The 13,683-nt window shown below is 40.8% G+C and overlaps 1 protein-coding gene and 1 long non-coding RNA gene across 2 annotated transcripts; one reads left to right on the top strand and one right to left on the bottom strand.

The window, feature by feature from the left end:
• Positions 1-1,026: 1,026 nt before the first annotated feature.
• Positions 1,027-2,421, top strand: LOC147544015 (uncharacterized). Its single transcript, XR_015223070.1, has 2 exons — positions 1,027-1,732; positions 1,786-2,421. It is a non-coding gene; the product is annotated as an uncharacterized LOC147544015 (long non-coding RNA).
• Positions 2,422-9,329: 6,908 nt separating this feature from the next.
• On the bottom strand, positions 9,330-11,767 carry LOC147544014 (karrikin insensitive 2 receptor CA-like). Its single transcript, XM_086636566.1, has 2 exons — positions 11,290-11,767; positions 9,330-10,159 (listed from the first exon to the last, which is right to left on the bottom strand). The coding sequence occupies exons 1-2, from the start codon at positions 11,655-11,657 to the stop codon at positions 9,715-9,717; spliced, it is 813 nt and encodes a 270-aa protein (XP_086492692.1). The 5' UTR covers positions 11,658-11,767; the 3' UTR covers positions 9,330-9,714.
• Positions 11,768-13,683: the final 1,916 nt, after the last annotated feature.

Raw genomic sequence — 13,683 nt, 5'->3', positions numbered from 1 at the left:
ATCTCAGACGGGTTATGTCTATTGTCTAAACGGAGGAGCAGTGAGCTCGAAGAGCTCGAAACAGAGCACTGTAGCAGACTCTACCACAGAAGCAGAATACTTAGTCGCTTCGGAAGGAGCCAAGGAAGGAGTTTGGATAAAGAAGTTCATCACGAAACTTGGTGTCGTTCCTAGCAATCAAAAAGAGAATAGCTTTATATTGTGACAACAATGTAGCTATTGCCCAAGCTAAGGAACCAAGATCACAGCAGAAATCCAAACACATCCAAAGGAAGTACCATGTGATAAGGGAGATCACAGAGCGCAAAGATGTGGTCATTTGCAAAGTTCACACGGATCCGTTAACTAAACCACTACCTCAACCCAAACATGAGAGTCATATGAGGGGCATTAGTATAAAGCGCATCGGAGAATGACTTTAGTCTGTAATTAGATTAATAAAAAAGAGTTTTATGTAATTGATTACCAGCATTCAATAAATGAAATAAATTAGTTATTTCGTCGATTAAATAATGGTTTAGTATTTAAACGACAATCCAAGTATGATGTAGCATCCTAAGTAGGCTTATCAGATATGTGATCTTGTTAATGAAACCCTACTAAGTGAACTTAGAATAGATTCATCATAAAATTTCCGTATTCTAGGTCGTTGAAGTGGACAACTGTGACTCAAGAAGACTAGCATGTGAGATTGATTGATAGCGTAGTTTCATGGGCTATAAGAACTGGGAGTTCTAGTCAATTACATAGGTGTATGATTGGCAATATACACTGGATAACCCAACAAGAGAGTTGTTCAATGAGTAATGAAATACGTCATGAACTCTCTTAGGCAAGATTGGAAAGATTCCTTAAACATGAGTGCTCCACTCATCTTATGTAAGGAATGTCAAACTTTGGTACCGCCAAACTCCGTGCCGTAAAAGGAGGTTATAAAAGCGGAATACCGGGAATTACATGATAGACATGAAGTTAAGTGGGAGCATAAGTGATGTGACACGAAAATGTCACATTTAAGGAGCCTAACATAGACTAATTAGTCCTTTTCGAGTGTTATCAATAACATTTTATGTGTTTTTCTTGTTTAGGTACCATATGTGGAATAAAGAACTTAATTCGGAATAAAGGGAGCGAATTATCACTATCATTTCATGTACCCAAAACGAGAGAAAAAGACTTCAAACAAATCAAATGAGAAGAGGAGTCAAAGACGAGTCCAACGGTGAAAACGGAAGTCAATTCCGAGTTCGGACGGGGAAGTTGTGAAAGAAAGAAGTCGAGGTTCGGTCTTAAAACAAAGATGCTATGAAGGCACCCTCCTTTGGTTATAATTCTAGAAGACACCCTCTTGATTTCCAAGTGAAGATTAAAACCCAAGTCTAAAACCCAAGCCCAAAGAAGATGAAAGAAGGAAGAGATTTTGGAGGCACCCAATGGACTCAAGTTTGAGTCAAAGTCAAGGTTGACTAAGTCTAGGGTTTGAGTCAAATACACTATTCATCATCTTCTTCATAATTAAACAACCAAGAACGAAGAAGAGAGAGAGAGAAGGAGGCAAGGGGCTAGGGTTCTTCATCACTTAGTAGAGTTTGAGAGAGAGAAAAAGAGAAGAAGGAGAAGGAGGAGTGCCGGCCAAGGCAAGGCCGGCCTAGCCTTGGCCGGCAGCAGCTCGGGCTGCACGGCAGCAGCTCGAGCTGCTCGGGAGAAGCTGCTGAGCAGCACGGACGGGACAGCAAAGGGGCGGCCATGTTAGCAGCTCGGGTTGGTGCTCTATGCTCGGGACAGCAGCTCGTGCTAGCTTCCAGCAACCGGGACGGAACAGGCCGGAGCAGCAGCTACAGCCCGAGCAGCTCCATGAAAGGCACGGGAAGGAAGCTTCACTCACGGCCATTGGCAGCAGCCCGGGAGCAAGCAGCAGCTCGGGTATGCTCGGGACGCACTAGGGACGGCTGGGACAGCACCTATGTGGCCGGATCTACTTGATTTGTTGGCCGGATTCTTCTTGTTTTGGCCGAACCTTTCTTGACTTTTCCGGCCACTTTCTTGGCCGGAAAAGTTAGGGCTTTTACTCCCTATGTCATGGTCTTGCTTCCCATATGGTTTGATTTGATTTTGGTTGAAGTTTTCTAGAGAGAGAAAGCTAGGGTTTAGCTTTAATGGAGGTTGTGTTCTAAATGGAGAAGATGATGGTGGTCGCTATGGGGAACCCAGAATTTGCTAAGGGGAGATCGGCTGAACCTTAAAGACTCATATTTTCCGACGATCTTAGCCTCGAACCACATCGAAAAAGGGGGAATCTCTCACCATTTCCTTTCCATTTCTTATTCAATCGCCATGTTAGCTAACTTTAGTGTGTCGATTATATGAGATGAAATGTGATGAATTCGTGATTATGTTTAATATGATTTGATGTTTTGATTATGAATTGATGTTCATTTAATTCGATTATCGTTTTGATCGTATTTTCACGTGTCTTGTCAAGCACTTCGCATAGTTAATAGACGAAACGAAGTATTCGATATCGATCGTAGTCTAAGTCATAATTTCATGTGTCTTGTCATGCACTTCACATAGTTAGGCGACTAGACGACACTTTCGATGACTCGGGATTAATCGATTATGATGTTTGTTTGACTAAGTATGATCTCCGGATATACGTAGTGCTTATAGACATCACTTTAGGAGTCGAATATTGGTTGTACCTCGACACATCAAATCGGACTACACATAGTCGTAGGTTTATTATTATGGATTCCCGGACTTCAACACCTCTCTCACTTATTTGTTGCGCGAATCGAGTCTTACCGTCTCCCGACTCTTGTTCCTCCGACTCTTCTCTCGAATCTCTCTCGCCCATTTACTTTGTTGTTTAGTTTAGTTTTACTTTTTTATTCTCTTCTTGTTACTTACTCAATCATAAACCTCCCACTTTTGTCTTGTTTTTTCCTTTTTAGTCTAAGTTAGTGAGTGACTCGTAGACCGGTGGACTAGACTCTCCCGATAACCGGACTACCAACCTATCCTTGGATCGACTCCGGTTTTACCGGTTACTACTTGATACCTCCGCTTGGGTGTGCAACCTTTTCGGGTGCATCAATAAGACTGGATTATGTCCTTCTAACTAGGTAAGGATTAGTATCTCCGGGCCACTTGAGGAGAAGCAACTGAAAATGTGTGGCCACACTAGAATGAATTAAAACTTAATCATTCGCTAAGTCAGTTATATCAAGAAAGTGCGAAAGGTATGACGTATCAGATGAGATGCGAAGAGACATAGGAATTGAGCATTGCACTTGTTCTAAGGACAAGTGGGTGACTGAAGGATATATCCATTCGGTCTGAAGGAGATATCTTTCTGGTGGAGTGTCCTTCAACCAAGGTAACAATGCGATCAAGTTGTCAACTAGGATAACGATGAACTAATCATGAAGATCAACAAGTCCGGTATAATTAGGGGTCGTAATGCTTTGTTAGATGCCCCTTACAATCGTCAGATTACTTCGGTAATACGCAGCTAAAATAGACCGGATCCTACAACGGGTTACACATCAGAGGGGTAACTTGATAGGAGAGATTTGCTTGTGGGAGCTGGGTTAAAGATGGATTGGATCCAACTAAATATGCCAAAAGGATTCGAATGGAGATTCGGAACAAAGATAAAATGAATCGGGCTTAAAAGAAAAGTCTGGATGAAGGCTCATGTTCGCCTAAGTGGGCCGGCCAACAGAAGCCCATAAGGGACTGTTATGGTCGACCACACTAAAGGGAAACTCTAATTAGGGTTTAGTCCTAATTGGGGAATCCAAGATAGATTTTGCTGATGTCAAAAAATGGCTTTCCGTTAGATCAACATGAAATAGGGAGTTGATGCATCATAGCTTCCATTATGTGCGATGGTTCCGTTAACCAGGGTGTTATTCAGCTAAGGATTCCTGTTTCCGGCTCTACTTCCTGCTCTGCTCCTTTTTTCCTGCTCCTTGCTCCCTATTCCTGGATCCTTTCTCCTGGTCCTTGCTCCTTGCTCATGTTCTTGTTTGTCTGCTCTCAAGGGGGGAAAACCTGCAAAGGGTTCGAAAACTGCTCCGACGCTCAAGCCAGTCAGGGTGCTCTTTGCAGTAAAAGAATGAATATTGATTGATCCTTTTGGGGGCGAGTTATGGGAATTCTGAGTTTTGGGTGATCTTTTTGGGGTAAAGAGATTTGTCCTGAGAAGGACGATGTGGGGGGCCTTTTATAGGCGACGTTAGGCTGACTATGATCAGTGGCGGTGGTGAGGCGGTTGTCGTCAAACCAACGAGAAAATTTCCTCTCTTAAGTATCTAGGGTTTCTCTCAGAGTTTACCTCGGATCTTTGATAAGTGGAAGTTCCTAAGTTTAAGAATCTTTTGTAGATATCTTGCCGATGTGATAGATCCTCGGGGAGAAATTTCCTCCTTCATTTACTTGGAGTCCAAGCGGGCTTAAACACTTCGAGACGTGTAGCCGTCTGAGATCCTTCTAGAAGATTCGGGATTAAGTCGGTAGATCGCCGAGCGCTGCTGCCTTCCCAGTTCTGGGCGTAAGACATTGGGCGGATCTGTGTGGACCCCCCTTACTCCTCGAAAGACACCAGGGCTGATCTGTTCATGCCAAGGGCGTTTGCAGGACTGGTCTCTTCCGGCCGACCTCCCAGTTAGGGGAATGTTTGGTGGACCATCAGGGGCTCAGCGGTCCTGCTGCCTTAAGCCGGGTTGACCCAGTAGACTTCAGGTCTGATCTTGACTCTTCAGACGTTAGTCAACGTCTGAACATTTTTATGCATCATCAGATTTAACTCTATCTAAAGCTTATCTTTTCTGAGGGACTTTTTAGGATTCTTTATTTGAGTTCGACTCTACTAAGGTAATGCCTATAAAAGGACCATTGGGGACTTATAAAAGGTGTGAAATTTTCTCAAGGAAATCATCTCTCTCACACATCTTAGAGAGAGAAAATTCAAGAGAACAGGCTCACATTCTATCTATCTAGTCAAGAAGAAAGGTTCTTCTCAACTTTCCATTAAGTTCTAGCAGACATTAAGGACGGGAGATCAAGTTAACCTACTCGATGTCTCAAGTAGAGGAGCGACAATTGGAGCTCTAGATCTTCACACGCGATTGAAAGGTTCGAGGGAAAAATTGCATTAAGGTTAGTTTTCCCCGATTCTAGTTCTTATTAGTTCTTGCATATGATCCTGGATAACTAGTGTTAAACATTAGATGTTTGAGATTCCGCTTACAACATTAGTTAGTGTATTAGATACACACAAAACCCAACACCCTTTTATAGGCTTAAGAGGCGGCGGTGATTGCCGTGGAGGGAAGTTTTCCCTTTATGTTTATCTCGGATCTGGGATAGATGACAGTTCCTAAGTTCAAGGATCTTTCATAGATATCCTGCCGATGTGATAGATCTTCTGAGAGAAGTTTCCTCCCTTAGACGCGTGATGTCCAAACTTGCTTAAACACTTCGAGATCCATAACCGATTGAAATCTCTGTAGATATTTTGGGATTAAGTCGGTAGGTTGCTAGTGCGCTTCTGCCTTCCCAGTTCTGGGTGTAAGACATCGACCAAACCTAAGTGGACCCCCCTCATTCCTTTAGAGACCCCAGGGTTGATCCGTACATGCCGAGGGCGTCATATGGCTGGTTTCTTCTAGCCGACCTCCCAGTTAGGGGAATATGTGGCGGATCGTCAAAGATTCAGCTGTCCTGTACCTTAAGCCAGGTTGACCCAGTAGACTTCAAGTCTGATCTTGACTCTTCAGACGTTAGTCAACGTCTGAACATTTTATACATCATCAGGGGAGGTCCATTATGATTGTCCTAGGCACTTAAGCCCTGCCCTGACTCAAATACGGCTAGGTCTGCCCTGGGATTCGTAAGAAGGCTAGGGAAGTCCACATAAGAAAGATCGGTACATTAAGCCCTAAATATGCATGGGAAGGTAAAACTTTGTCAACGCTTACCGACTTCATCCCGAATCTATTCAAAGATCTCAATTGGCAAAGATCTTAAGTATTTGCTTAAACTTGGGCTTCAAAAGTGTTAGGAAGAGGAAACATCTCCAAGACTCGGAAAGATACCAATCAAGGATCCTTAATCAAAGGAACTCCTCAATATCTAAGAGATGGGATAATCCCCAAGAGGGAAACTCCTAAACCTCTTACAACACACTGAACCTCCATCACCTAGGAACAATTGGCCAAACATCCTATAAAGGGCCCCAAATTACCTCAAAGAAGGTACGCTGAATACACATTAAAAAAGAACTCTAAAGTTCAATCAATACTCAACCTTTTATCTACAAGGACAATCTGACTGTCTTGAACGTCGGAGAGGTTTCCAAACTCTCTGCAGGTTCCCCCCCTTAAGTTTTCAAGAGCATGAGCGGGAGCAGGACCGAAAGAGAAAATAATTAATGGATCAGGAGAATTCAATCAGGCTTGACCCAGCGTTGAGTCTCTTCATTCTGACTGGTACAGGTAAGCCAAAAATTGACTCCAACGCAATGAATCGTGGAGTTCTTAACTTCTTCGAGGTGATTTGATGCCCTTTTATAGGCTACTTTAGGCCGACTGTTGATAGACGGTGATGATGAGGCGGTTGAGATCTACCTTGTTGTATTGAAACTACTATTACATAGTTAGGAGATTTAGGGTTTCCTTTTAAGCTTATCTCATATCTTAGATATTAAGGAGTTCCTCTGTTTAAGGATCATCGAAAGTTACCTTTCTGAGTCTAAGAGATGTTTCTTCCTTTAAAGGCTCTCAAAGCCTAAGTTAGATAAATACTTAAGATCTTCACTGATGGGCCATGAAAATGTCCCATCTGAGTCTATTAATTTAGGCAAATTAGGCTGTTTCGAGACTTTATTATAATAAAATGATTGGTTTTTCTTGATTAGGTGTCTTTTGCAGAGTCAAGTGCCAAAAACGGCTAAAAAAACGTGATAAAGATACTTGAAGAGCATTTTGGTCTTTTGGATCCAAGTGGATTCTGGTAAATTTGGCCAAAATCAGTATATGGTTACAAAATAGAGAAAAAAAAGACCAGTAGGTGAAAACGCAAGTCAAATCGGATTTTGGACGAGAAAGTTAGAGAAGTAAGAAGATCTAAGAGATTCCAGACAAAATTGGGACAAATATGTGACACATCGCACATTCTGGAAGGCGTCAATACTTAATTCCCTATAGCACCAAATAGGTAATCGCGCCTCAAGAGTGGGCATTTCAGCGCAACGCGGAGCACCATAGTTCCGTAGTCCCAAACTCAAGAACTCTGCGGATCCGAGAAATACTTCATCTAACGGCCAGGATGCGCTGCTGCACCAGATTTGTTTTAGCCTGAGATAGCGTAGCAGCCAAACTAAAACCCTACACACCTAAATTCATAAAAAGGGTATTAAAGTTTTGTATATTCTGAAATTGCCCCCCTTTATCCCTTCTCATTATTCAACCAACAAGTGTCCTTTCTTGATCCAAAAGCAATTCTCCCTATATCCTAACCAACCCATATAAAAAATCTTTTTGTTTCCTATCAATACTGACACTTGAAATCCCTCTCATTTCTTACCCACTTTCTCTCCCCTCTATCTCCTTTCTTCAAAAAAAAATTCATTTTTTCTTTTCTTCCCTAAATTTCATCTTTTCTTCTCTCAATTTCTTCATTTAAACCTCTCATCTATCTAATTTCTCCCCCATTTCTCCTCTAAAATCTTTTTCTCTCTAATTTCTTCTCTAAAATCTCTTCTTCCATTTCTCTTCTAAATCCCTATCTTCTCTCACCTATTCTCAAGCATAAAAAGAAGTTATTATTTGGATGTTTATGAGTATTCTTGAGGGTAATTGGATCTAATATCAGTCACCATATGAGATCTGTGGTCCGATTTGAGATTGAGTTGGTAAGTGTCTTGCATGCTTCTACCTCCCCGTATTTAGGGCTTAAGGCATCAGTCTTGCTGACGTGGACCCCTTAGCCTTGTCAAAAATCTCAGGGCTGACATGGTTGTATTTGAGTTCGGGCAGGAAGCGCCTAAGATAATCATGCCGACCCCTAGTTCCGGGCTTGAGTGACGGACCTCGTTCGGATTCGACCTCCCTTGCTGACATAGCGCGAGCTTACCCACAGGACTGTAGTCTTCTCTCGACTCATTGACCTTAGTCAACTGATGACCATTTTTTCTACCATCAGTACCTTCTCTAGCTACTTCACGAAGTTAACTTCTTTGGCCTCATACTCCCCCAAAACTTTGTTTTCAACGAGTTGGGAACATTAATGAAAGACCTGCACCTTCGTTAGATTCATTTGCAGAGCTAATTAGAGACGAGATAGTAGAGTTATGCATTTGGCTTCACTGTTTTGAGGGGAAGCTTGAATTGCAGAGTTTAATAAGTATTATTTACATCGGGGACATTAACAGCGAATAAGTACATATTCAGATTATCTCCATAACTTGGACTTACCGGCAGAGGCAAAGGCAAAGTCATCAACTGTATCTTAGAGGCTTGGAAGGCTTGCTCTGTTTGAGTCATCCACTTAAATGTGGGTAGTTTTCTCAATAGCTTGAAGAATGTAATGCTTTGTCTTTGATTCTGCCAAAAATCGAGACAACCAAGAAAGTCTGTCCATGGGACTCTGCACCACTTTTTTATTTGGGAGATGCAAGAGTGCCCAGTTTTTAGCCCATTAAAATGCCCAGCTGATGTGGAATCACTAAAAGACAAGGTTTTTTCAAAGTTTGACTACGGTGGGGACCGCTTTTATTTCCAAATGAGGAAATTTGGGCATTTTAATGGGCAAAATTGCTGGGCACTCTACCATTTCCCTTTTTATTTTATTACCCTCCGACATCTCTAGTAGGGCAGTGATCTTTGCTGGCTTGGCCACAATGCCTTTGCAGCTGGCCATGAAACCCACGAATTTACTCAGCTTCGCCCAAGAAGCACAGTTTTGTATTGAACTTCATTTTGTACTCTTGGAGTCCATCAAATGTTGTTCTCAAATTTGAGATGAGCTTTGTTTTTGCCTTGCTCTTAACAATCATGTAATCTTCATAGCATTTAGTTATCTTCTCGGTCTGATTGTGAAAGATCCTGTTTGGCGTTATCGTGTCTTCCACACATTTCAATCAAGCAGAGTCGTGCTCAAGATGCCGAGATCTCTTCTGTAGAGCTCACAAGTCCAGGGCTCAGGTGGCAGAGCTTATTCGAGACCACGTCTCTTCAACTCTTCTGAAGCCTTTTTTAGACAATTGATATTCATTCACTATCCATGTTATGATTAACAATTCTTTTAAAAATGCAAATAAATAACACAATTAACAGATCCATTACTTGAGATAAAGAGAGAGATAGAGAGCTTCTCGCGAAACAATAGCTGAGTTCCGAAATGAAGCCTATTTCAGATCCACAAGTTCTCTCTAAAAATGTAAGCAATGACCTCTCTAATTAATTAAAAACACAACATGACATATACATATTACACAAGACTTCCCTAAAAATACAGAAAATGAAAATGACTGAAGATCTGGACTGATAATAGACTGGGATCAGTCATGAACAGCTAGAATTTTCACCCCACCTAAGGAGAAAACTCTTATTAGAGAGAAAAAGGTGACTCTCTCATCACGGTCATCCATGACTTTTCAATCCATTTTAGGCTTTTACTTTAAGCTTTTCCATCACTATTGCTACCCTAAGCCACTATATCAAACTGAATATGCCTAAGAAGTACCGGAATTACAATATCTGGCGAACTCAGCTGAGGAAGATGACCGTCCGATAACATAACCTCGACAATGGAATCAGATCCGAGATTACGATGAAGATATTCTGGCACAACGACCGGAACTGCTAAATCTTTACTACTTTGTAAAATATGGCAAGGAACTGTAACTAACCCTAAAACATGTCTTAAATCACTCTGAAAAATTGTTTGAGCAACACTTAAAGCAATATCAGGTCTCATATTAAACAAAGTACGACTGAACTCCTGAACCGCCGTTGAATCCATATCTCCTCCCACCGCCATTGGTGCAAATCCTGAACACCAAGCCTTATAGTTTGATTTCATCGCTTCGAATAATTGATCTAGATCTTCTTGTTCAAATCCTCCAAAATAATCAACATCGTTCAAATACCTTCAGAAATCAAACAAAGAACGGAGATTTTAGTCAACTTTAATTGACTAGTTTTGGGTCGCCATGTATATATATATGAATGGAAAAATTTCTTTAGTAGACCAGAAAAGCTGGTCTCAATCCATTTTAATATGGGAGAACCAAATGGATGTCAGAATAGTCTCCCATGGATGAAAGGTGATCTAGCAACCAAGCATATAATGTAAATGAACCCACACATAGGGATGGGAAAACGGTCCGGAAACCCGAGACCCGGCCCAATCCGCCCGGCCCGTTAAGATCCGAGGACCGATTTAAGTTCGGCTCGGGCTTAGCTGGCCCGTTCTATCGGGTTAAAGCGGGTGGGACTCAGGTAAGGCCTCCTATCCGAGTCCCGGCCCGTCACACCCGGCCGCCACCCGACCGACCCTCACTAACCCGATACCCGAGCCCGTCTCCTCTACCTTATTAAAGAGTCTCCAACAATTTTGGCCTTCAAAGAGCCTTCTTGGTAGGAATACAAATTTTTTGGCTTTCAAGTCATTTTTTAAGAAGCAAAGGAAGAGATTATATATAACCTCTCCCTCTTGTTTTTTTATCTTTAATCAAAGGTATGGGACACACATAATAGGTTTAAAAATCACATACTCCACCTTATTGGAAAATAGAAAAACTTACAAAGTTTTTGCAGAAATGATGTGACAAGTCCCTTTTCAATGTTTGACTGAATCTTGATTGTTAAAAGATAAAAGGCTCGTAAAGAGAATGCTTCAGATTCAGTTAAACTTTGAAAAAGAATCTTGCCACATAATTTCGGTAAAAATTTTGTCAATTTTTCTGTGAACCTAGAGACATGTTAGACTGGAAATTCGCCACATACTTGAGATGGATGACCACAAAACTTAACAATTTCTCGACCACTAGACTCTTGACCAAACATCTCCACCCCCGCCTCTTACCAACACCATCACAATTACCGACCACTACCACCACAAGCAAGGCCTGAGACTGGTGATGTCAGAGGAAATGGTTGTGGACTGAAGGTGGAGGCCGGTGTTGGCACTGGGTCAATTAGGTTGCCTAATACTAATCAAAATTTTAACATTTACATAAGAAATTTCGTTAGTAAGAAATTTGAGATTTTGGTTTACCTAGGGGAGGCGGCCAGGAGAACGAGTTTGGAGAATAAATCAGGCCGAGAAATTGACGCAAGAATACCAATTACGCCTGAAACAGAATGACCGACATAGATGCAAGATTCAACTTGAAGTTCTTCTAAAATGGCGAGAAGATCGTAAGCATAGCCATCAAGAGTTGAGTAACGATCGAAGTCAAAGTAATCAGGGTTTGTAGTACCAGCTCCCATATTATCAAAGACGATTACTCTGTAATCGTTGAGTAAATGGGGAAGAAGATGTTTCCAAACAGATTGATCGGTTCCAAATCCATGAGCAAGAACTATTACTCGTTCACCGGATCCTAAAATTCTAATATTATGAGCTTTTTCGACTATTCCCATTTCTACCTTTTCTCTCTCTACTCTGTGTTTCTTCTCACTTTTATTGGTGTGTTATAAATTGAGAGGATAGAGGAGAAGCATAAAGGCTAGAAATGATATCATGATAAGATAAAAAGGGTGCCACTATATACTACTCGTATATTACTTGAGGTAATTTCAATTTGGCCCTCTATGTGACCAACTTGGATGTTTGCCCCAGCATTTTTACCAAATTCTAATTTGGTTCCGATATCATGATTCCGCTACTCAAATTTGACATACATTGTTCTCCTTCCGTTTTTACCCTTCTTTTCAAAAAGTTCTCAGCACTCCCCTTCTAATCCTCGCTAAAAAAGTTATCGTTAGATAGTCGGTCGGTGGCTAAGTTTGACTAAGAGATTGATGACTTGCAGTTTCAAATTAGAATGTCGGACAAAAATAAAGGCTAAATTTTTTAATTCATCACAGGTTAGGGCCTAATCGAAATTAATGCTATTAGTTTTCTCCTCCTTTACGTTATTGAATAAGTTTAAGTGTTTGATTAGAAGGAAAATATTATTTTCAAAACAAAAAAAAGGGAAATGTTTCATGGACATGTTTAACTGATTTCTTTAGGTAAAATAACGTAAATTATACCTAATTAAAACAACTTAATTACGAATTCAACCTAGTAACTCATATTTATGTTGTTGATGTTCAAATTTGTCCTTCTGGTATCAGTCAGAATGATGAGTCCGTGATGCTGGATCCCATTGTGGATGGTGAGACAACAACAATGAATCCCGCTTCCGCTCCTACCTGGAGGAAAACCTGCAAGGAGGTCGGAAACCTCTCTGACGCTCAAGATAGTCAGATTGCCCTTGTAGTTAAAAGAACTAAACATTGAGTGTGATGATCCACAAAATGCTCAACCGTTAACTGATATCAAGAAGTCAAGAAAAGACTAGAAGCCTAACAAGTCAATCCGTCTTAAGTGCAAAACTAGTGTGATATCTTTTATCAAATGAGATTCTAGGCTTTACAACATGGAATTGATACATCATACATATTAATATGGTAATTTAGTGCAACGATATCTTCTCAGAGATAACGTCTAACTTATAATGTCTCCTTTATTATTGTTCAATTAAAGAGGCCTTTTTCTTGGACGTGTCTGAACAACACTGTTGAAAAGCGGCTAAAATATCCCCAGTCCAATAATTTTTCTTTCTTTCTCGTTGCTCTATCTTTTGCATGTAATTTGCGCCTGAATAGAAAGTTCGCCGAGGTCGGAATCTTCATCACCTTTTCTCATTTACATCTTCATCTCCCTTACATATACATCTCGTAATCCTTCTCTTGTTCTCTTCCTCTTCATCTCTCTCTCCCTGTTAATGTCACCTTCTCTTTCTTTCTCTCTTTCTTTTTCTCTTTCTCTTCCTCTTAATTTCTCACTCTCATTCTTTCTTCTTAATCAGTCCTTCCTTAAATTCTTAAAAAGTACCCTCAAAAGAATAGTCTTTTCACTGATGAAGGGATCTTCCCCTTAAATACATTCACTGTTGAGGGAAAAGTAGTCTTTCAATAGTGAAGGGAAAATTTTACCTTTGTTTTAATAATGTTTTTATTTTTATTTAGAGAGAGAGAGAGAACCAAAGATTAAGATGAAGAGGAAAAAGTAAATGACGAAAGAAGATGATGATAAAGATCTCAATCTGGTGAATTTGTCAACTACGATGCCGAAGAATTTTCGTTAAAGGATAAGAGGAATAGGAGAGAGAGAAAAAAAAAAATTTACGACCTGCCAACCTGCTTACAATTTTGGACCCGTTAACAGGGTTGATTACCGAGGGAGAGCTGGTATGTGAAGCATGGCTCAGAGGCAGAGTTGATCTTCAAGACAGAGCTGGAATGCGGAGCAGAGCTTATATCGGTTATTAGTGTTAGCGTATCCATGTGTATTTCGGGTTTAGAATAGAGAGTCGGTATGGCGGTGTGTCGGTGGGATTAGGATTTTAGTGCCTGTAAAAACTAAAACCTTGAAGATATCTATGTCGAATTGTCATGA

Source organism: Eschscholzia californica, unplaced genomic scaffold, assembly GCF_041429995.1.
Source record: "Eschscholzia californica isolate CP2 unplaced genomic scaffold, dmEscCali1.0.p SCAF_4, whole genome shotgun sequence".
Lineage (NCBI taxonomy): Eukaryota > Viridiplantae > Streptophyta > Magnoliopsida > Ranunculales > Papaveraceae > Eschscholzia > Eschscholzia californica.
This window is presented reverse-complemented; position numbering and strand designations above follow the sequence as displayed.

Excerpts from the sequence above, each read along its gene's own strand:
- LOC147544014 (XM_086636566.1), bottom strand. The coding sequence starts at position 11,657 with ATGGGAATAGTCGAAAAAGCTCATAATATTAGAATTTTAGGATCCGGT. Across the intron at positions 10,160-11,289 it reads CTCCTGGCCGCCTCCCCTAG|GTATTTGAACGATGTTGATT; the intron begins GTAAACCAAAAT and ends TGATTTCTGAAG.